Source organism: Lissotriton helveticus, chromosome 5_1 (genome assembly GCF_964261635.1).
Source record: "Lissotriton helveticus chromosome 5_1, aLisHel1.1, whole genome shotgun sequence".
Classification (NCBI taxonomy): domain Eukaryota; kingdom Metazoa; phylum Chordata; class Amphibia; order Caudata; family Salamandridae; genus Lissotriton; species Lissotriton helveticus.
The window spans coordinates 922,473,123-922,498,080 of record NC_136065.1 but is presented as its reverse complement, the minus strand read 5'-3'; the positions used below and the strand labels follow the sequence as shown (position 1 = coordinate 922,498,080).

Sequence of the window (24,958 nt, the reverse complement as noted above, 5' to 3'; positions counted from 1 at the left end):
GCATACCTGGTGATATGCCGATTTCAAGTCTATTAATGTGAAGTACTTCGAGCCTACAGGTGATGTTAGTATTTCCTGTATTTTTGGAAGGGGGTGGCAGTTAATCACTATATTTTTATTTAGCGATCTGAGGTCTACACATAGTCTTATTTCGCCAGACTTCTTTTTTTTAGAAACTACAATCGCTGATACTCACCCTGATGCGTCAGTCATTTCAATTACTCCTTCAGTGCACAACTTGTCTAGCACATTTTTTAACTCTTGTTTCACAGACAGTGGTACCGACCTTACCTTATGCTTCATAGGTATTGCCCCTTCTTTTAGTTTGATTTCATGTTCAAATCCTTTTACACGTCCTATTTCACTTTTGAAAACCTCACTGTATTGCTCCAAAACCTGCTTTAAATTCAGACAATTGTCACTCATCTGGATGGAATTTACATATTCCTCTTCAAGAATTATAGGGTCCTCTGCCCCTGGTTTTAATATCACTCCCAATTTGGCCAGATCTTTCCACCCCACCAAATTTCTTCCTCGTTCAGCTGCATATATATCTTGTGTCAATTACTCTACCTTTAAATGTTAGTGTTTCTTTGAAATAACCCACCATGTCCATATCGAATTCCCCAAATGCTTTAGGGTTTACATCTGTTTAACTTAATTTAGTATTGTGCCATTTCTCCTCAAATAGAGTGTCGGATATTATTGTTATGGGGGACCCTGAGTCTGCAGTAAATTGTAATTCAACATCGCCTATCAAAACTTTTCCTATGGGCCCTTTTATTTTCCCATCAACAACATCAATGGATAGCACAATATTGGCGCACATTTCTTTATTAAAATCACTCAATGCATTAACTTTTACATTACCCATTGTTTTTTTTAGTTTTGCACAGTGTAGTATAATGTCCATACTTTTTACATTTGACACACTTTTCCCTAGCACAGGGCATGCCTTGTAATCTGCTAAATGCTCCTGCAATCCACATCTGACACAGCTGAAATTGAAACCTCCTACTTTCTTCTCGCTCTTGTTCCTTTCAAAATTACTACTTTCATATTTTTTCCTCTCCTCTAAATGAAACACGTTAGAATTACTATTAGTGCTTGATAACTCTTTAGTAGATATTAACGACCTCTCTATGCCTTTCGCAATATCTACTACTTCTTGTAATGTAGGGTTCCTACATGCTAATAACCTTTCTTGAACTTTTTTAGAATAACATTAAAACACTAATTGGTCCCTAATATATATGTCAATCATTTCTTCAAATTCACAGTCTTTTGCTAAAACCCGCAGACTTGCGATATATTCTTCAACAGTCTCTCCTTCTTGTTTTCTTAAAGCAAATGTGTGCCTCCCTACCATAACATTGCTTTCCTCTGAGAACTGTTTTTCAAATCTTTTAATCGCTTCTTGATACTCGTTTAATGGTATGAAAGCCCCTGGTGGACTTTCGTACTCGGGCAGGCTATCAAATATTTCCTGACCTGCTTTCCCTAAAAGTCCAAACAATATTGCTTTTTTCCGCTCTGCATCATATACTTTGCCATCAATTGAGACAATGTAATTCTCGAATGCTCTCAACCAACTCTTCCACTTCATATTTGGTTTGCCAGGCTCCTCAAGAAATAATGGTGGCACGCATATATTATTACTTTGAGCCATTTTCCTTATTCCTTTCTTTATTTAGTAACTTTGTTTTTGTCTCAGAACTTTAAATGTTCTTATTTCCAACAGTCACTTTCTTTTTTTTTCTTCAATTCCTAAATGTACATACCGTATATTATTTGCTAATGCGCGTCTATTACTTCTTGCTGTTTTTCCTTATGTTTACGCGCTGCTAATACTCTTTGCACCTTTATTTTATTGACATAGCCAATACGCTCGGTTTTTCAGTCAGGTGCGCACTTTATTTCGTTAGAGATGGCGGCACGTCTCCAAGCAGAGCGTCGGTCTGACGTATCAGGCTCTCACCCAATTGTCACTCTGGGTTTGTTGCCTACGTCATTCCCGGCATGCCTTGCTCGTTTCTGACTGAAACTACGATGTCGCCTGTACTTTATTCCTCTCAAGATTTAATTGTACTTTTCACGTACTTTTCCTTCGCTTTTCCTTTTGAAAACGTCGCTTTGCCGTATCCGTTATTTCTTTGTTTTTAGACCGTTCATTGATTGTTATTCGTTCCTATTCCGTTTCTTTTCTCTTCGTGAGCCTTCTTCCTCTGGTCCTCGTCACCAAGTTGTTGTGGAATAAAGATGACACGCAGGGAAGGGTTGAGGTGAAATGTAATTTATTACTTCAAAAGGTAAAGGCCCACAAGAGGCTTACAGGTAAACGGACCGCTCGGGTCAGAAGGTTAACGGTATCTGACCGAAGTTCACATGACGTCACATAAGTAGCCTCCCAACATTCTGAGGTGACTCACAGTGATGTAGAGTACAATGGCCATAGAAAACATACTAGCTATTCCATATCAGTAACCTGCGTACATGCCCAACCTGAAATGAGTATACATACACAACATAAAGCCATTTTGGATAGACTACAAAAGCAGAAAAAGTCCCAAAGTAACAAAGAGACAAATGCTCTTGAGAACCAAACATATAATTGATGTATACGTTAAAGGTATAGTCTACTTTATTGGTAAATAGTGAGATAGTGTTGTATCCTGCTTCTCCCTGCTCTTATCTCTTTCTTGTCCTTTCTTAGTCTCTTGTAACCGCAACCGCGCTTAAGTTTAGATTTTACACTCTTGTGCTCGAGCTGCTCACCTCGAGCCTTAAGAACTATGAGTATTGTATTTTGTATTTTGAAAATGTTAATCTGCTCTGCAGATTTTCCGGGGGAGATTGGTAAATGAGTTCTATTTCCGAGCTGCCTCTCTGCCAAGGCAGATCCAGCGACAAGCACCTCCGATTTGCTGATTACAATTAGCCTCACCGATTTGGGCTCCTTCAAGCATTGATAATTTTCGGCATATTAAGCCCCTTTTTAGCAAAGGTGGTAAGTCAGCTTAAGTTGAAATGAAATTATTATTCTGATAGAAGTTTGGTTATTATTATTAAAAATCCGTCCTCATTTCAGATTCAGCTTTTTTTTTTCTCCTTCCTTCTCTTCTTAAATGGGGGGGATGCTTTTGGGGGCGGGGGTGTTGGAAAGAGAGACAACACTCAACCTCAGTCCAATAGTTCTCACTTTTGGGACCTTATAAGTATTTAGTTATGCACCACAATATCCTTGGTGCAACAACATCAACTGTTGCACGGCTAAACACTTATAAGGTCCCAAAGGCGAGACCTATTGGCTATGCCAATGCTTGTTTAAATTTTGAAAGCAGTAGCATAGGTTGCCAGGCTAAACAAATGTAAAGAGTGACGTCTAAGACACCAGTTCTACTGTAACCTAATAGTTGCCCAGCAGATCCCTCGAGCATCTGAATGCCACTGCTAATTGTGATCATTTTAACAATAACCATTTATATGCTCAGCGACCTGCCTCTTTCCTCTTTTCCTTCTGCAAGAGAGGCATTTGGTAAAGGTATTAGTAGTTTGATCAGTTTTCTAAAAGCAAAAAAGTAAATCATAGTACCACTGATTTGTTGATGAAATAGAGGGACAGGGAAATGGTGGTAACCTGTAACCTCTCTCTCCCCCTCCACGGTGGGGCTGTTGTACATACAGGAGACTATAACTGTAAGGTCTTGAAGTTGAGGGGAAGAATTCATGTTATTAATTATGATTTATAGAATTGTAGTCCGGTAACTATCAACAGTGTTGTTCTTTCCACTAGGGTTCTGAGTTATCATTTCATATCGGGAGAGAAGTAGCCAGTCAAATTATATGCTATGTTAGGCAGAACTTCCAGGTGAAAATATTCCTGTGTGATAATAACTTATTTTTTTATAGCGCTTCACACTACATTTCTGCAGTTTCTAATGAATTACAGTTGTTACTATACCCAATTTAATTGTTCCCATATACATTTCTGCAATTTGAATTCCCTGATTCTCACCTTAAATTTTAATAGCTTCATGGGTTAACCAATAGCACAGGTTTGCATGAAGGGTCAAAAGAAACTAAGTCCATCTTCAAAAACAGCTGGCCTCCTGCTACCCTCTTCTAATCTGCGCCCACGCCCTCCCCACTAAATACATAGAAAGATACCTGGTGTCCAGCTACCATGCTTCTTCACTCCTGTCAGGGATTCTCCTCGATTAAAAAAAAAAGCACCAGGTGCTCTGCCGTGTCGCTATAGTGACTAATTATCGGCAACAGACTCTTCTTTCCCCAGTAGTATAGATTTTTGTATCTACAATTTATCTGTTTTCCTAGTTGCGCATGTGGTCATTTGGAAATCGCTTTTGTCACCATACCAGAGTGAACACTAGGTTCTGTGTTTTAGACAAGTTAGCTATTAATAAGTAACTTGGTTCTTTCTGATTAAATTCCGAAGTCTGCGCTTAACAGTTATTATGATATTGAGAGAGAGAGCGAGAGAGAGCGGCGATAAGAAAGAAAATATGGGCAATAGTGTTGCTAACCAACAATAATGAATTTACAAACTCCACTGCTAAGATAGCGCAGTCGGCCTCAGACCAGGTGTTTTGGATGACATCGAACTACTAAACTTTATACTTATAACAAGGGCACCCATTGGATACCTTTGGACCATGGGCGGACAATATATGGTAAGACACAAAGGTCCTTAGGATAATTTAATTGTGCGCAAGATCAAGTTATAGACTCAAATCAGTACTATATCTGTTTTCCTGTACCCAGCCGGGTCAGGAGATTTTATTCAAATAGATCAAAAAAAGGAAATAGGTGACCAAACAGATGGTCAGTTTCAGCATATGATAGGGTACAAGCCTGTACCTATCCAGAAGTTATCAAAAGGTTTATAGGAAAGTAGAAATGGGAGAGAAAACATACATTAACAGGCAGGAGAAAGTAGGAGCCACAAAGTCCCTTGCAGAAAATTTGCTAATGCGCAAGTTTAGACAAACAGTTCCTACAACCAAAAGTAGACACAATGGATATATTGTAGAACTGTTTAAAATTGTCGACGTTTCGATCCCCTGGCTCCTAATGAACCGGGATCATCTTCAGCACTATGTAATAAGTTGCCTGTTTGATTTTGATGCGCCTTTGGTGTTCTCAATTTAGAACGCTGAAAATTCCGCGGCTGGAGTGTGCCACTATCGGCTCCACTCTCTTCAAGTTGTTGTGACCTTTAAGTACTGTATTGGTATCCCAAGTAATGATAGGAATGACTCGTTGATGCCCTTGATAAGGGATATTCTTAAAATGAGGGCGCGTGAAGGTTCACTTGACTCTGCGCGAGCCACCCAACTTTTGTATTTCGACGATGCGGCAAGTCTTGGACGATATTCTTTTGGTGTCGGTTAGACGCAATGGTCTATTCACCGGACTCCACGGCACCAAACCGACACCAAAAGAATATCGTCCAAGACTTGCCGCATCGTCGAAATACAAAAGTTGGGTGGCTCGCGCAGAGTCAAGTGAACCTTCACGCGCCCTCATTTTAAGAATATCCCTTATCAAGGGCATCAACGAGTCATTCCTATCATTACTTGGGATACCAATACAGTACTTAAAGGTCACAACAACTTGAAGAGAGTGGAGCCGATAGTGGCACACTCCAGCCGCGGAATTTTCAGCGTTCTAAATTGAGAACACCAAAGGCGCATCAAAATCAAACAGGCAACTTATTACATAGTGCTGAAGATGATCCCGGTTCATTAGGAGCCAGGGGATCGAAACGTCGACAATTTTAAACAGTTCTACAATATATCCATTGTGTCTACTTTTGGTTGTAGGAACTGTTTGTCTAAACTTGCGCATTAGCAAATTTTCTGCAAGGGACTTTGTGGCTCCTACTTTCTCCTGCCTGTTAATGTATGTTTTCTCTCCCATTTCTACTTTCCTATAAGCCTTTTGATAACTTCTGGATAGGTACAGGCTTGTACCCTATCATATGCTGAAACTGACCATCTGTTTGGTCACCTATTTCCTTTTTTTGATCTATTTGAATAAAATCTCCTGACCCGGCTGGGTACAGGAAAACAGATATAGTACTGATTTGAGTCTATAACTTGATCTTGCGCACAATTAAATTATCCTAAGGACCTTTGTTTCTTACCATATATCGAACTACTAAATGCCAGGGACACTTTGAATTCTATACCTTCATTTATTTAAATCAAAATGTTATGTTGCGCCTAAATCTCTTTGTTATCAACTGGAAAAAAACTACCTCTCGCATTCTGGGTGTTCTTAAATCACGGCGTGCACAGTGACGGTACTACAGGCATTGAACTGTTATTGTGTATGTCATTGTACCTTGTATTTTTTTTGCAGACACGTGATGATAAACGAAAAGGTCTTTCACTTGCCAGTGAACTTAAGAAGCTAACCAAGTCAAGTAAACAGTGCCGAAGCATTACATCTCCACCTCAGATAACCTCACCAGATAATGCACACAGTAAGGATGAAAAACCTGCATGCAGTGTGTTCGTCAGTGACACCAGTGAATAGCATCTGTCATTGCTTGAAGATTCCTCTATTCAGGTATGGCATGTTGATTGTTCATGATCCAGAATCAACAACTATTGATTGTTAATGCCATCATGATGAGCAGAACTAGTTACTTGGTAACTATCTTTCTGGTGGCTGCTCTATCTAACCACAGATTCCTCACTTTTATAATATCCCCCAGGCACCAGATTGATCCGAACATTTTCACAGCAGTGCTGCTAGGTGGCGTTGCGTGGCTCCACATTGACCTAGTTCCTCTCCCGAAGTGACAGTCATGCTGCATATAAGTGACAACCCTGCACTCCAGCCTCAGTTTCTGGCATCCCACTTGCCACACTCTTGGACGCAGAGTGCAACACAAATAGAGGGACTGGTGTGCAGATCTCTAATTTGGGAATTCTTAGGCAGTAAAAAGAGACAGTTCCACAGAACGGGGAGGTGACAGGGCAGTGAAGAATCTAGAGTTGAATAGAATTTCAGCCAGAAAGAGTGTCACTGAAGGTAAGTAACTTTTTTTGTGGGATACTTCGAACAGCAGATTCCCCACCTTTAGAATAGATACCAAAGCAGTACCTCAGAAAGCTGGAGCATCTGTGAAGTAGGCTCTGACCCAAAAGTCCTGCAGGACTGAATGGGTGAAATGCCTTTCCTGTCAGACCTGACTGTCAAGGCAGTACTGCTTTGTGAACATGTGCACTGATGCCCACATGGCGGCCTGAAAGGTGGCAAGAACTGACACTTTAAGTGCCAGAGTAGTGGTATCAGCCTTGGCTCAGTCCTTCTGGAACGTGCTTTTTGGCCAATGCATAGAAGATCTTAATGCAAAGGACTATCCACCTTGACTGAGCCCTTTTCTACAGCACCGTACATTTCTTTGTCCCAGAGAACAATACAAAAAGCTTACTGTCCACTTCATGGGCTTTGGTGCAATCATTGTGAAAACGTAAGGTTCTTTTGGAATATGGTCAATGTAGTCTCTCCACAATCTCATATCCCAACCTAGAGCCACTACATTGACTTCGACCTGTTCATTCCTGATCTTCTTCAGAACTCTGGGCAGAAGAGGCAGTGGTGAAAAGGTTCACAGGGATCCCATGCTCCACTCCAACATTAATACATCTCCTAGAGAGATCGTTCTTAGGAAATCTAAAGTGCAGAATTTTTGACAGTGTACGTTCTCAGTAGTAACAAAACGATCTAACCAGGATTCTCCATACTGTCGAAAGATGCACAGCTCCATCTCAGAATGCAACCGCCATTTGTGATCGCCCATAGAGCTCGACTGACCTGGGGTTTTAAGATCCCGCCAGATGGTTTACAGCCAATGTGATCCCCTGACACTCTAGCCTAACTCCAGAGGTGCAGTGCCTGTTGGCACACAACCCAGGACCCCACTCTGCCCTGCTTGCTCGACTACCACATGGTAGTTGTATTGTCCATGGGAACCTGCGCCAGCCTTCCTTTGATTGACAGCAGGAAGGTCTTCAATGCCTGGCTAATTACCTGCAGCTCCAACAGATTTATGTGGGGCAGAGCGTCCGACAGGGACTAGAGTCATCTGATCTCTACCACTCCCAGATGACATCCTCAGCCCAGCAAGCATGCATCTGTCACAACCTCTGCTATGACTGTGGAAGAAAGTGGGGTCTGTTGATAGTTAGGTTGGTGTTGAGCAGCCAACACTGCAGATCTTGTGCTGTTTCCTCCAAAACCTGGAGTTTGTCTGACTGGTTTCCTGCTGCAGCATCATATTACATCATACTAGCAATTTTGATCACTTCTCATACACAAATTGACATCCCACTAACCCTCGTTTTAAGTTTTGCATTACGTTAGTCTCATTCGATTACATGCGTAGCATCCCATCAATCACTTCCTAGTCGTCATTTTGGGATATGCGCTGAGGTAGCCATTTTATTGGCAGACTATTGTGAACACAAATGCTATCACAGGATCCACGTTCATATAATATATTCTATACAAGTATGCCAAGTAGCCACGTTGAAAGGGGAACTCGTGCAGTTGTAAGCAGTTAGTTTAATTTGGTTGCACACGTGCATCCTGTTCCTCACACTGTAGGTTTCCCACTTAGTTTTCAGTTCAGGAAACACTCTATACAACCACCATCATGTGATCCACGTCCACATAATATAATTCATGCAAGAACGCCTGGGAGCCATGTTTGAATTGGAAACTTGAGCAGTAGAAAGAAGTCACAAGATATGAGAGCCGCCCGCTCTGTCGCCCCGTTTACCAGTAGACTCGGGGCATCCAGTTTAATCAAACTAGCTCAGGTAATAATTCAATCTGAAAGAGACACCTTAGTGATAGATTCCTTACCTTAGAATATCCCCAGGCGTCAGACTGGATCCGGAAATTTTTTGCGTAGCAGTACCCTTGCGCGTCGGTAGGCGTCGTCTGCGGCTCCGCGTCCGTCGTCGGCGTCGTGGGCGCCGTGATGACGTCGTCGGAGTACTTAGACGCCGCCTCCTCGTGCTGACGTCAGTTCTTCTTTTTTGCGCGCCAGCAGCGCAGATCCGGAAAAAGTGGTACCTTAGTCACTTTTTTACTATAACTTTTTGATCTTTTGATCTTTCTTTTCGAAGTCTTCGACTCCGAACGGTGCCGGTAGGGATGCCAGGTTTCAAGCCCTGTGAGGATGCGACCGACTGATGTCGGTCACCGACCCTCACCGTTGGTGTCTCTACTGTCTCGGCGTCGACCACGACGACAAGGCCTGTTCCGACTGCCGGGCCCTGACTACGAAGGCTAGACGGGAGCGGTCCCGTAAGCGGCTCGAACTCCGGCAGTCGGCCCCGTGCCAAGAGAGGTCCCGGTCCGGCCGGAGGTCGAGGGACCGGTCGCGGGAGCGGAGCCATCATAGCTCCGGGAGTCGACGTCACTCTTCCGGGTCGAAGTCGTCAGGTAAGCACAAGAAGTCGAAGAGACGTCATCGCTCTTCTGACTCCCCCCGACGCTCGCACGACGCGGCCGGGGGTTCAGGTGACACCACCCACGCAGCTCCGTCAGAGTCGCAGGCGCCGCGTCCGGCCTCATACCCTGCGGTCCCTGGGCCTCACGCGACGCCGGAGGAGATTGAGCGGTTCCTCATGCCCATGAGGTCTCTCTCTCCTCCGACGGGCTCCGCGGCGCCTTCGGGCCCAGCGGACCCGTCTGGGGGCCATAGCCGGTCGGGGGCTTCGGCCCGACGCTGTCGGGTGCTTCGGCTCCGACGCCGCCGGCGCCTTCGGGCACGGCGCCGCAGGGCCCAGCTGGATCCGGATCCGGGTCGTCGCCGGTGGATTTAACGACCTCGCCGGCTCCACAGGTGTCACCCCTGGCGCCGTCCTCGGGCGGCGCCGTCCCCGAGACCTCCCTCGACCCGGTTCCGGCGCCGCTTCAGACGCCGTTCGGAGAGTTTACATTCCATGAACCGGACCCATCCTATTCTTACCCTGAGTACCAGGAGATGGGTGATGAGGAGGATTGGGAGGGGTCTGAGGACCCTCTGGCACGTGAATGCCAGTCTCATGAGGACTGGGCAGGTGAACTTGGGGAGGCCAGTGATATTGACACTTCGCCAGACACTGGCTTTGTCTCACCTCCTACCGTGGCTACGGAGGAGGGGGCAACCTATAGTGTGGTGTTGATGAGGGCGGCCAAGGCCTTGGGCCTTGAGCTCCCCGTCGCGGCCGTGAGGACTAACCTCCTCACTGAGGTCCTTAAGCCGCAGTCATGCTCAGCCGAGCCTCTGCTGCCGTTTAACGAGGCCTTAACCGACGTTCTTTTGGGCACTTGGCCCAAGCCCGCTACGGGTTCGCCTGTAGATAGGAACATGGCCAGACACCACCGCTCGGCTCCGGGCGACCCATGTTTCCTGTCCACCCACCCCACCCCCGAGAGCCTGGTCATCCAGGCCTCCAATTCCCAGACCGCATTCCCGTCGGCTCCGCCGGACAGGGAATCCAAGAGGTACGAGCAGTTCGGTAAAAAGATCTTCTCCTCCCTTAGTCTGGGACTGCGGTCTTCCAACAGCGCCTGCCTCTTGGGCCGCTACAACCACTCTCTGTGGGATACGGTTGCGGAAGTGCTGCCAGAGTGTCCGTTGGAGGTATGGGCCAAACTCGGCCAAGCCCTTGTGGAGGGCCGGGATGCAGCCAAATATTCTATCCGGTGTGGGCTGGATACCACCGACTCACTAGGTAGAGCGATGGCAACGACAGTGGCGGTCAGACGTCACGCCTGGTTGAGGTCCGCCAACTTTTCAGCCGATGTCCAAAACACACTGATGGACATGCCGTTTGATGGCCGTCACCTTTTTGGCTACAAGGCAGACCATGCGCTTGAGCGCTTTAAGGACTCCAGGGCTACGGCCAAGTCCTTGGGCCTCTCGGCCCCGCGCCAGTAATCGGCTGCTTTTCACTCCTTTCGTGGCCACGGAAGGGGTGTTCACACACGTGCTGCCAGCCACGCTCCGCAAGGTAATGCCCAACGCGGTGGCGGCCGTGTAAACCGCCGTGGCGGCGGTCGGGGTCAACGGCAAGGTCGGTCCACACCTTCCCCCGCAGCATCCGCCTCAAAACCCTCCTAGTCCGTGTTTTCAGGCCCATGTGACGCCAGTGGGGGGCAGGGTTCGCCATCACCACCTCCACTGGCGCACTGTCACTTCGGACAGGTGGGTGCCGTAGATCGTCCGAAGGGGCTACTCCCTCCCCTTCGAGGCGACTCCTCCAGCCATGCCACCGCAGAACCACCGTGTATCGGGGGATCATTTGCGATTTCTGCAGGAGGAAGTTACGGCCCTCTTGGCCAAGGGGGCCATCGAGCGCGTTCCTGGGCCAGAAGTAGGGTGTGGTTGCTACTCCCACTACTTTCTGGTACCCAAGAAGGGCAAAGAGGGCCTACGCCCTATCTTGGACCTACGGAACGTCAACGGCTTCCTCCGGAAGGAGAAGTTGAAGATGCTGACTCTGGCTCAGGTCTTAGCTGCCCTGGACCCAGGAGACTGGATGGTAGCGTTGGACTTGCAGGACTCCTATTTCCACATCCCCGTCCTGCCGGCCCACTGGTGCTACCTGCGGTTCATGGTTGGCCACGAGCACTTTCAGTATACCGTGCTCCCCTTCGGCCTTCCCAGCGCCCCACGGGTATTCACAAAGGTGATGGCGGTGGTCGCAGCTCATCTGCGCAGGTTAGGGGTTTCAGTCTTCCCCTACCTCGACGACTGGCTGTTGAAGGCGGGCTCGCCCCAGACAGTCATCAGCCACCTCCAGACTACGGCAGATCTCCTGCACCAGCTGGGGTTCTCCATCAATGTGCCAAAGTCACACCTGTGCCCCTCTCAGAAGCTCCTCTTCACCGGAGCGGTTCTCGACTCGGCGCAGTTTCGGGTTTATCCTCCCGAACAGCGGGTTCGGGATATTCAGGCTCTGATTCCGATCTTTCAGCCTTTATCCCGAGTCTCGGTCAGGTTGACGCTGCGGCTTCTGGGGCTGATGGCCTCCTGCATCCTACTGGTGCATCACGCCAGGTGGCAGATGCGGGCTCCGCAGTGGGACCTGAAGTTTCAGTGGGCCCAGCATCAGGGCAACCTGTCCGACCACGTCCTGATCTCGGAGGACACTGCGAGACAGCTGCAGTGGTGGCTCACGGACCGCGATTGGGTCAGTGGCAGATCCCTCTCCCTTCCCCAGCCGGAGCACGTAGTTGTGACGGACGCGTCCCTTTAGGGCTGGGGAGGCCACATGGGAGAGGCGGAGGTCAGAGGACTCTGGTCTCCTGCGGAGTCCCGGCTCCATATCAACCTTTTGGAGCTGCGGGCGATTCGTCTAGCACTGAAGGCATTCCTCCCCTCTGTCCGGGGGAGTGTAGTGCAGGTGTTCACGGACAACACCACCGCCATGTGGTACTGCAACAAACAAGGTGGGGTGGGGTCGTGGACCCTTTGCCAGGAGGCTCTGTGCCTCTGGCAGTGGCTGGAACAGCAGGGCGTGACCCTGGTGGTTCAACACCTGGCAGGTTCTCTGAACGCCAGGGCGGACGAACTCAGCCGTCGGTGCATGATGGATCACGAATGGCGTCTGAACTCGGACGTGTCGCAAGGCCACTTTCAGCAATGGGGAGAGCCTTGGTTAGATCTATTCGCCACCGAAGAGAACGCGCAATGTCATCAGTTCTGCGCGTTGGAATTTCCAAGGCGGCACTCGCTCGGCGACGCTTTTCGTCGCGTGTGGAGTTGCGGTCTGTTATACGCCTTTCCGCCTTTACCACTTCTGCCCAGAGTGCTGAAGAAGATCAAGCGCGACCGGGCACAAGTCATCCTTGTGGCTCCGGACTGGGCACGAAGGTACTGCTATCCAGAGCTACTCAGTATGTCAGTCGATCCCCCGGTTCGTCTGCCTCTTCAGGAGGACCTTCTGTCGCAGCAGCAGGGGACGGTCCTCCACCCGAACCTGTCCAGTCTCCACCTCCATGCTTGGAGATTGAGCGGCGACAGTTGAGGCCATTTGACTTGCCTCCTGAAGTCTGTAATGTCATTCTGGCAGCCAGGCGTCCCTCCACAGAGTCGGTATATGCCTGCAGGTGGAACAGATTTGTGGCATGGTGCAGAGCAAAGGCTGTGGATCCTCTCTCTGCCCCTCTTTCTGAGGTTCTCCTCTTTCTTCTTTCTCTTGCCCAGCAGGGCTCTGCTCTGGGCACTATCAAGGGCTACCTTTCTGCTCTTTCAGCCTTTCTGAGGCTGCCTGATCAACCTTCATTGTTCAAGTCACCTATTGTAAATAGATTTCTAAAGGGCATCACACACACGTTTCCCCCTGTTCCGTTTGTGATGCCTCAGTGGGACTTGAACCTTGTTCTTATGTTTCTGATGTGCGCTCCCTTTGAGCCACTTCACAACTGTCCTCTCCGCCTTCTTACTCTGAAAACTGCTTTCCTGGTTGCCATCACCTCTGCCAGGAGAGTGAGTGAGCTCCAGGCCCTTTCTTGTACTCCACCTTTCCTTTCTGTCCATCCGGACAAGGTTGTGTTGCGTCCTAAGCCTTCTTTCCTGCCCAAGGTTGTCACAGCCTTCCACATCGGGCAGTCTATCACCTTGCCAACCTTCTTTCCGCCACCGCATTCCTCTAAAGAGGAAGAGCGGCTCCACCGTCTGGGCCCAAAACGTGCGCTCTCATTCTATTTGGATCGCACACGCCAGTTCCGGGTGGATGACCAACTCTTTGTTGGTTACGTGGGCGCTAAGAAGGGGAAAGCGGTGCACAAGAGGACCATCTCCCGGTGGATCATCTTGTGTATCCAGGCATGTTACTCCTTGGCTAAGAAGGAGCCCCCTGTTGGATTACGGGCTCATTCCACCCGAGCCACGGCAACTACAACTGCCCTGGGCCGGGGAGTGCCCTTACAAGACATCTGTCAGGCAGCTACGTGGGCATCGCTGCACACGTTTGCAAGACACTACTGCCTGGACAGCCAAGTCCGGAGGGATGGCTTCTTTGGCCGTTCTGTCCTCCAGGACTTTCTGGTGTGATTATTGGTTCGCAGACCCACCACCGGGGTTGGTATTGCTGGGGTATCTATTCTAAGGTAAGGAATCTATCACTAACGTGTCTCTTTCAGATGCACAAGTTACTACTTGTGTAACGATATATCTGTAAGAGACATTAGTTAGTGATAGATTCCTTACCGACCCACCCATCCTCCCCGTTCTGCGAACCGATATCTAGGGTTAGGGTTATCCCCTTTCAGGGCCCTAGTTTCAATGGCACCAGTGTTGTTTTTTTAACATGGCTCAGCGCTTCTGGCGCGGAAAAGCTGTGTCTAAGAACTGACATCAGCACGCGGAGGCGGCGTCTAAGTACTCCGACGACGTCATCACGACGCCGACGACGGACGCGGGGCGCAGACGACGCCTACCGACCCGCAAGGGTACTGCTACGCAAAAAAATTCCGGATCCAATCTGACGCCTTGGGATATTCTAAGGTAAGGAATCTATCACTAACTAATGTCTCTTACAGATATATCGTTACACAAGTAGTAACTTGTGCGTTGAGCTGCATTAATGCCTTTTAACAGCTTAGCCCCATAGAGTCAAGCGCTAAATAATTGTGGCTTTGACCACCGCAAGAGGAGAGCATTTAACTTGGCTGCATCATTGATGTCACTCTTTTTTTTTCTTTACAAGTGGAAAACAGTATTTCTATGATTACGCCCTTCACATGAGTTTTTCATACTCTGCATTAGCTGTTTATATCCTTATTTGATCCTTACTGCGTTGTGGACACTACTGTAAATGCATGCCTCTGTGTTGGCAGCAATCATATGACTCCAGTGACAAAATAGGCCTTTTTGTGTTTATATTGTACATTTGGTGCATTTTTTTTATCTCTTTCGTCAGCATATTCTAGGTGCACCTCAATTAGGGGTGTTCACGGATTCAGTCTTGACCGTGCCAACCATAACGTATGGGTTCACTTTTATGAATTACAGAACACATAGTTTGTGGTTTTATTAATTAGGATATTAATCCTGTACCAAAGTGATGCACAGGTTCTTCTGGATAGTCAGTAATTATATCGGGTAGGCATGATTTTGTGTCATGGATTTCTTCTTTCTTTCATCTCTTGATTATTTTCAGTTCGTAGACATTTGGTTAATATTTCAATAAGAGCTGAGCACTGTATGTTTCTTTTCCTTTAAATTGTATTCCTCCACCAACAGTGACAGACAAGGCAACAAGATGTAGGCACTGCAGTGACGCTCCAACTGACCCTCCTAGCTTGCATTGTCCCCCAAGGAAGCATTACATGCTACCAACACTCTCTCCAGATGATATATTCTAGTTCTCAGGGTACAAGAGAGAACTAGGCCACAAAGCATCCTTAACGACTTGTAAGTGAGTTTACAAATAATTAATGTAATAAGGAAAAGAACCAAGAACATAAAATATACATGCCGCCTATTGAAATGTGAATATACAGATTGCTAAGCATAACCATGCTTAATAACACACATTACTGAAAGTGTGTTCTTGTTTTCCATGATGCATAACTCATTTTGCACATTTAAAAGCTTTTAACCTCTCCTGTCAATGCTCTGTAACTTGGCCAACCCAGCACCACATAACTCATCACACTTTGCCAAGCTCCATCTTTCTCAGTTTAGGAAATACACTCTTCTTCCTCTAAAGTTGATTCTTTGACCCACATTATAGTACTATCTGTATCTGTCAACATGGACCTTTCTAAAAGCATTCTAGACAAGCAATCAGAAACAGTGTTTCTAAGATTAACGTTAAACTCCATCAGGCTTTCAATCCACCTCTTGATTCTTGGGGTTATTTCAGTCCCCTTACAAGTGAATATCAGAGTTAATGGTTTGCAGCTGAAAGATCCATCTACTAAACCCATTAGCCCCCTTCAACATGGGAAGTGCTTCAGTTACATTCATCAAGGGTTGGGGACCCCCCTAAATACATGGATTGAGATCTCTAAGGTAAATACACATTCTTATTTTAGTGCCTTTGTCAATAACCCCCAATTGTAATAGCCTATCCAGCTCTTCTCTAAAAGGCCTCAACATAGGTCAGGCACTTTCCCCACTCTGCGTACAACTGTTTGGCTTTTTTCGTCAGATTAATTTTATGTTTACATCACTTCAATAGATCTAAAACCTCCTTAAAAACCTCAGAAAATGTGCTCACAATATCTTCATCTTCACTGATGTTTGCTATTAAAAGAACTTTATCAGGAGAGTTGGAAAGAAGTGTAATCCCTAAATCCCTCCGTTGTCACCCTCTTAGAAGATTGTCTCCACGTTTAGCTACATAAACCTTACCAATGGTGTCTCTCCCTTTAGTGTTTATATTAATTATGGTGTGTCCCATTAAGTTGATCTTTGCACCCCTGTAATCACCAGGATTGTTATCAGGAGGAAGCAACTCTGTTCCCCATGCCAAAAATATCTTATTACCAATGAACGTATAAGGGAAACCAGAGTCAACCAAGACTGTCACCACTCCCCTACTACCACCACCCCAATTATACACTCTGCCATTGATAAGCAACCTCAATCCACCATCCCATTAACTTAACTTGTGTTTGCAGAAGGAATCTAATAGAGACATGTAGCCATAGCTTCCTTACCTTTGAATGATCCTCAGGTGCAGACTGGAGCCTGAAAACTTTCCACAGCAGTACCTCTGTGCATCGGTAGGGGGGCGTTGAGCGACTCCATAACAAAGTCATCGGTAGGAAGTAATGTTGACAGAGCCCATATAAGCCCTCCCTTGTCGCGCTAACGTCAGTTTCTTCCTTTGCACGCTTCCACACAGATCTGGAAAGTGGTACCTCTGGCCATTTTGGGCTTTCTCGACATTTGTGAACGAAAGTGTGCCTTTTTCTCAATGATTTCGGGGTCCTGTTGACTCCAATGTCGACCCCGTACCCTCATCCTATTTGGATGTGGTGTCTGGGCTTGCACCTTGACTCTGAAGGGTGCTGCTAATGTCTTTAGCTTCAGTGCTTGGAGTTGCAGGAGAGCCACATGACATTTTTAGTTGTGCTGTGGTCGAAGGTCCCTCTTCAGTCGTGGTCTTTTTCTCTCTCCAATGACTGCTCGTGACCCAGCCCCCGAAGTCATTCATCTTCGCTGTCATGCCATAGGCGGTTGCAGTCGTGGTCTTCCCCTACTTTACCATGTACATGTGGTGTCGCTCACACACCTCCAATTCCTCCAGTTGCGGAGTCAGAGCGAGAGTCTTCCCTGCGCCTTCCAGTGTTCCCCACCACCGAGGCGACTCTGGATCAGATAAGGGGATACTATCTCTCCCTTCATGCTATTTTTTGTTCACATCTCTGCCCCAAGGAGGTCGGAGGAGCCTTGACTGATTCCATGTCGGCGGGACCTCCCTCGGCATCAGTTAGGCCTTCTGGGTCCATGATTGAATCCGTGCGGCTCCGGTACACAGCCTTTTGGGGTTCCCACTTGTGACGCTAGTGTAGGATGTGCCGGCTCCGACATCTGCGTCAATGGCACCGATGGCTGCTACTGTGTCTCTCCTCCCTGACGCCGGGCTGTCGCTTCTTCGACCCTGGTTGAATTTGAGGGCAGCGGTGGCAGCAGAACAGTTCTTTTTGGGCTACCTTCCTTCGCCTTCAGGGGGGTTCCCTGCTATTTTCCCCACGGGGATAAAGGTATTGTAGTGATGTCAGTGATGACATAAGTGACACTATGCAGCCCCCTCCGGAGTTTCATTGGGTGTCTGACCTTGATGGGGCTAGTGGCCTAATCTCCTCTCCATCCTCTGACTTTCTCCTCCTAGCCTCGCTACTGAGGCTAGCTCTGCTTTTGCTGAACTTCTGCAGATGGTTGCTCTGGTTCTGGAGCTGCACTCCATTCCGTGGTGTGGAGCTTGCCATTGATCCCCTAATTAGGGTGTTTCTTCCGGGCCAGATGTGGGCTGAACCTGTGTTCTCCTTCAGTGAAGCCCTCTTTGATAGGCTGTTGCACTCATGGGCTACACCCATTTCTAGGGCCTCTGTGGACCAGTCTATAGCTCATTGGCACCATCTTGCCCCTGTTAATCCGATCTGCCTCTTCCGGCAGCCTACTATGTGCAATCTTGTAGTTCAGGCTGTTAGCGCCTTTCCAGACATGGGTGTCCTGCCCAACGTCCCTCCAGACAGGGAGTCTAAAAGTCTAGATGCTCTTGGTCAATGTATATTTTCCTGCGCCAGTTCCGCTTTGCGGTCCCTTAATACCACTTGTGTTCTGGGCATTTTTTCTCACGTGTTGTGGGATATTGTCTCACGCCTTCTCCCCTCTGTCCCTGATGACACCCGCGGCACACTTACTCAACTGCTCCAGGATGGCCATCAGGCAGCTAAATTATTGATTCACTGTGGCGTGGATACCACTGATTCTGTCAGGTGCACCTGGGCTTTTTAGAGGCTGTTCACTCTGCCTTGGATAGATGCCTTTTGATGGTCAACATCTGTTTGGCACTCCCGCTGCCTCTACTTTGCAACATTTTTGGATAGTCTGGGTGGAGAGAAATCCTAGAGCCATGCTTGCTATATCATCTGCTCCTATTTTTTTCCCCTGTACTAAGCTTGTATGGGGAATGATCAACTTGTTTTTCTTTTACATGTGAGCCGTTTTGGAACAGTGCAATCGGCTTTTTTCTTTCCAGCACTTTCCTATGAGTGACACCCAGTGCGGTGCTCCTGCGTCCTGCAGGTATTTTTTTTAATTGCTTCATGAACTGGCAATGGCTGGCTATTCTCCTTGTTATTGGGGGGCATGTTGTTTTATGGCCCTAATGGTTTCCAAGCCAGGTGATGCAAGGTGTTCTTTTGTTTTTTCTACCCAGGTTCCGCTTGGGGTATTCAGCTTGTCTTGTGCAGATGTACTGTTGCCTTGTTCCCTGTCCTCCAGGGTCCTTCATCGGTATGCTTTACGGGCATTCCTCCCGTATATTTCTGGCACTTGGTACCCCTTATAAGGGACGTCTCATTGTGCCCTTTGGTAGGATGGTGCATGGGGTTTCTCCTTGCTCCCCCCACCCCCTTGTTTTGTTGAGTGAAATCTCCTCCTAACTTGGGGTCTATTCCTTGCACTTTATATGGTGCCCTTCGTTCCTAGCAGACGCAAGGGAAGAGGGCACACTTCTTGATCTGACATTGTCAGATCCTGCCCTAGGTGGTGATCTTACTTTCTGACTGGTTATCTGGATCGGCCTCCCTTGTGTTGGTCTTTGTTCACCTTGGTCTTCGTTTCTCTCTTCTAGCTGGGTTGTTTTTCATCTGCTGTTTCCTCCTTCAGTCATCTCTCAGCCTCCTGATTGTCACTATTCAGTCAGTGGTATTGCTTGAGTCCCTTTGATTTCAGTTTATTTTGGCATGGGTGAGATCTTCTCCTCCCTATATTCCTTCATACAGTGCCATGTGGCTTAAGAGCCCGCTGCTGCCACATCTCTGTCAGTGTTCACTGTTATGGACGTTTCTATGTACCCTTCTTGGGTATGTTTTATATTACAGTGTATATGGGTGTGTGTGCATCTTTTATATAGGTCTCTATAGACGCTCATGTTATGCACCCTTCTTAACAGGGAATGCTTCTTGCTTCCGTTGCTGTGTTTTTCCTCGTGTTCTGCTGAGTCTTCACTTCATTGCTTTGCATTTGCTAACCCTCCCTCCAGAATGGGTCCTACATTGCATTGTCCGAAAAGGCCCACTTCTTTTTCGAAGCATTTTCTATGACCACGGATGGTCTCTGGTCGTCCTTGTTGTTATTGTCTGCCATGGGTTCTTACGGCATTAGTTGGTGCTCTCTATGACGCTTGCTTCTGTGGCGAGGCGTTTTGGCTCAGTGGCGTTAGCTACTGTCCTTCACTTTTTCCCCCGTCCACTAATTGTCTGGTACCTGTTGGTGGTACTTTATAATTTCTACTTATATATAGTATTCTTTCCAACTCCTCTTTATTCTTCTGCCGTGGGTGTCTTTCCCATGTTTTTTCCATAGTTGGGGATTACAGTTCCATACAGTTTTTCCGCAAATATGGGGGGTCTTCTTCCCTCCCCTTCCTTTCCGGCTGCTTGTCGCTCTATCTCTTTCCTGTGAGACCGGCTAATCCTGGTCAGGGTTCTTACTGGACCAGTTTGCAGACCCTCCTCTGGAGATGGTATTGCTTGGGTATTGAATTTGGAGGTAAGGAATCTGCAGCTAGATGTCTCTATCAGATGGATAAGTTACTTACCTTCGGTAACACCTTATCTGGTAGAGACAGGATCAAGCCGCAGGTTCCTTATCGACCCATTCTCCTCCCCTCCCTGCGAACTGGTTTGTCATTTCTTTTCTACCATCCCTTCTGAGCACTTTCATGCCTTTCAGTAAAAACAAAAAAAAAGACAAAGAAAACACATTTTACAAAAATAAGCTTCTTTTTGGGCACATTGTTTCCTAGCAGTATCTATAGTGGCTCCATGTTTTAGCACAGAAATGTCGTCACGGAACAAACTGACATCAGAGCATCGCAGGAGAGCTTAAATGGACTCTGTAAACGTCACTTCCTACGGACGACTATTTTACGGAGTCGCTCAATGCCCCCTACCGACATGCTGCGGTACTGCTGTGGAAAGTTTTCCGGGTCCAGTCTGCTGCCTGGGAATAATTCAATGGTTAGGAATCTGCGGCTAGATCCTGTCTCTATCAGATAAGGCATTACCAAAGGTAAGTAACTTATCCGCTCGCTGCCGTTTTTAAGGAGTAACTCTGCCAGTTTGTAAGTGGACCTTCAAGCACGGAGTGGAACTGGAGTGCCATTGCGATTTCTTCGTTGGGGGAGACCTGAGCCTGACCTGAGCCGGACTGTAGCTGTGGGCGCGGGACTGCGAGTCCCAGCAGGCAGAGCGCACTAACCATCACGCGCACCTGCGACTCTTCCCGCCCCGCCCGCTCCTCCCCTGCAGCTGATAACGGCTCGCGGCCCCCGCTTTGCGGGGGCCGCTCGCTGGCGTTTTTAAGGAGTAACTCTGCCAGTTTGTAAGCGGACCTTCAAGTACGGAGTGGAACTGGAGTGCCATTGCGATTTCTTCGTTGGGGGAGACCTGAGCCTGACCTGAGCCGGACTGTAGCTGTGGGCGCGGGACTGCGAGTCCCAGCAGGTAGAGCGCACTAACCATCACGCACACCTGCGACTCTTCCCGCCCCGCCCGCTCCTCCCCTGCATATAGGCCAGCCCATGACCGCGCACGCGGGACGCGCGTGGGACGGAGCACGGGGCGAAGCCCGGGCCCGTTTGTGCCCGTTCGCGACCGGACCGGGCCACCCCTCTTAGTTCGGCCATTGAATTATCACTCGATATCCCCGTAAACCATGGCTGGACGTGAAACCAGGGGTAAGTCGTCGACTCCCGGAGGATCTACAGTGGGAGGTATGGAATTTTTTTTGATAAGAGCCAACTCTATTATTGACACCAAAATCACTGTTTTGGAGAAACGTTTGTCTCAAGAAATATCGGCTATGAAAAGATCTTCATTGGGAACTATTGCTAATGCGAAAACGCCCGAAAGGCTTCCGGATACTGTTATCTCTGTTCCCTATGTGGCAGGTCAAGTTACTATTCCCGAGGGGGATGAACAAGATACACAGGACTTGGACATTTTAGTTAATGAGATATTGCCCGAAATTAATCTCATTCTTGATAATCAAGTATCTAATTCACCTGTTTTTGATGTTACTGTAAATAATACACTGTCACAGGGGGTTAAAGAAGGAGCTATTCCTAAAAGAAAGAAGGCCTATAATAAGAAAGACGGAAGAAAGGCAAAATCAGCTAAGTTACAACATGTTACTAACCCCCCTCAATTCTAATTGAGGGGCAAATAGTCCCCACAAAAGGATCAGTTGTTCCAACCCAACCCCTTGGTCTTAATTTGAGTAGCAAGGATTTATCAATCAAAAGTTTGGGTGTTTTGTTTAAATCTATTCTATTTCCCCTAGAAGCCAAAATGGAGCAAATTGAACTCAGATTGTCAAATATAGAGAAGGTTACATCTGCCATATTAGCGAACTCTAATAAGTCCTGTAAGCCGAGTGCCTCTTCAGCCCCTGTACCCAAACCTGGGGGACCTGTAGCCCAAGCTGATAGTAGGGCCCAAATACTTAATTGTATACCCCAGATCTCCCAGGCCCTAACACGGCAATTCAAGTACCCCCTAAGCAGGTATTTGCTCCTTTACTGGGGGACGGTAAAGCCCATGGGAAAACTGATGATGGTTTAGCTGGCCCGCCACCGCTAGTAAAGGAGCATAGAGCCTTGAGACCTCGCTTACCAGACCTACCACCCGAGGCAAATCGCTTCATGGTGGTCCTGGCGGGAGCCCCCACGTTGGAAGTAGGGGAAGAAGAAACTTTTAGCTCCCTAAAAAGTAAGGTAGTCAGGTGGCTCAATTGGAACAGACCCCTGCCGGCCCACCTTCATAATGAAATTATTATGGTTAGAAGGGTGCCTTGGTTGGGCAAAACAGTTAAGACCATAAACGGGGACTGTATAACTGTTAATTTTAGAGACCCCAGAACCGTTTCCCATATCTGTGCTGGTTTTAATAGATCATTTGATTCAACTATCCAGACCCTTCCCCTGTCCTTTTTTTTCCACCCAATTGTATGCCCCATGGAATAGGAGGGGATGACTGGATCAGGGTTGAGCAGAGAGGTACAACTAGAAGATATGAAGAAAGAATGGCCCACATGCCCCCGAACGCTCACTTTTGTGATTATAACAGGTTCAGTTGCCTGGATGCAGTTGACTGACTACCCCCAGCTGTCCACCCATTAATACTGATAAGATCTTCTGCTCCTGTCTTGAGTAAAGTATTAACGGATGGAGTTGTTGAGCCCCACGGAAATACCCCTGTGGAGTGCATGCCAACAGTTGTAGATCCATCAGGGATATATCATCTATTGCCCACTACTACCACTCACCCTTTAGACCTTTCACAGGATGCAGATTCACCGAATATAGTCCTCCCATTGGTTTCCACCGCCAATTATGAGGAGTCATTACTAAACTCAGTACCCTCAGGGGATTTTGTGATCCCAGATGCTGCCCCTTGTGATCTTGGCTATAAAATACTAAGCTGGAATATCGCCGGCTGGCGCCAGAAGGAGCTGTCTCCTGGTTGGAGGGAGACTATCTCAAATTATGACATCCTCTGCTTACAAGAGACTTGGTCTACGACAGAGATCCATTATGATGGTTTTGTGTCCTTTAACTGTCCAGCGCAAGAATCCACTATGGGCAGGGCAAAAGGCGGGCTGGTGATTTTATTGTCTGTCAATTTCCCAATACGAGTGAAGTCCCATTCCACCATTGGATTCCATTCGCAAGTACTTTGGCTGGAGCAAAGTGGGGGCCGTGATACTCTGTTAAGTAATCACTATAACAATATGTTTGATCCCACGAGTACCTGTGTTGTTAATGATCTTGAATCTGCAGTTATGAAAATTGGTAGGGCTATCCATAATCCTTATGATATTATATAGGGAGGGGATTTTAATATTCGTACATGTCCTCGCTCCTTTACAAATGTGTGTGGTTTTGATGGGGCAAATGGGGAGGATCGGGCCCATTTTGTTCACACACCTTATGGTGATTCCCTGAATACCCTCATGCTTAATTTTGACTTGTTAATTTTTCAGCCTGCTGACGATATTGAAGGTAATATTGTACCGACTTTTGTAGGGAGGAACTCAGCATCTGTAATAGATTATTTGTTGGTTTCAGTTAACATTACCCCGCACTGTGCCATGCCAGAAATTGTTGATCTAGGCCTCAGTGACCATAATGCCGTTATCCTGTCGACATCTATTTGGGGGCCTAAGTCTACTGCCAAGCGTGGGATTGTTGATGGAATAATGCCTTGTAGGCAGAATGGTATTAGGATCAAATGGTGTGGGGACAACTCTGATAAGTTGTTGCGAAAAATATTGGTAGCTATCTCTGAAGAGCTGCTTCGTTGCTTAGATGACGATGCAGCCCCATCGTATACCATTGCCGTATTTGAAGAACTTAACGGTATTATTAAAAGGTCCCTCACCAAGACCAATGTTAACACTCAGAGGGCTACTATAGGATGGTTTGACAGAGCCTGTACGAAATCTCTTTAAGAACTGAAGAAGGCACTCTCAAACCATCCTAGGGACAAGGAAGCTGTAAAACTCCTTAGGGCAACTTATAAACTCCATTTGAATCATAGAAAACAGGAGCTAAGGGAACAAGCGTGGGACAACCTGACTAAAGCGGCAGAACTGCGAGACAGTAAGCTATTCTGGAACACCGTTAACAGCCCTTTCCTCCAAAAGGAGGAATTCCCTGTTTTAACGGCTCATGTTAGCGAGGATAGCTGGGTCCAATATTTTACGGGAATCTTCGATCCGGCCGGGGAGGATCATATAAGCCCTTGTGTAGACATGTTTTGGTCTAAGCTACCCCTGGAGATTACATTGTTAGAGGTCGATAATGCCATCCGCAATAGCAAGGGTGGGAAGGCTCCTGGTCCGGACGGTGTCCCGGTTGACCTGTACAAGATGGATCTATTGCTATGGAGCCCCCTCCTGACTCAGGTCTTTAATGCATCTGTCAAAGAAAGCACCCCATCTACATGGGGTGAATCCATTATCTTGCCGATTTTCAAGAAGGGAGATAGAGGAGAGGCTAAGAACTACCGCCCTATCTCCCTTCTTGATTCTTCACTAAAGATAATGAGCAGGGTCTTATTGTTACGTTTGGAGAAGTGGGCTGAAGCTAATGGTATCCTTGCTGACTCACAATTTGGATTCCGCAAGGGCCTTGGCACTATCGAGCAGTGCATTAATTTAGATTTAATCATAGGC

General features: G+C 47.2%; 1 protein-coding gene across 3 annotated transcripts in view; it reads left to right on the top strand.

Moving 5' to 3' along the window:
- Positions 1-24,958, top strand: part of PLCE1 (phospholipase C epsilon 1) — a 1,554,148-nt gene that overhangs the window by 1,502,629 nt on the left and 26,561 nt on the right. For 2 of the 3 annotated variants that reach the window (XM_078643388.1, XM_078643387.1), the window contains one exon: positions 6,385-6,594. In XM_078643388.1, coding sequence (XP_078499514.1) covers positions 6,385-6,561 — 177 coding nt within the window. In that variant the 3' untranslated portion in view covers positions 6,562-6,594. The remainder of the gene's footprint in view (positions 1-6,384; positions 6,595-24,958) is intronic. The other variant, XM_078643386.1, reaches the window with a different exon arrangement.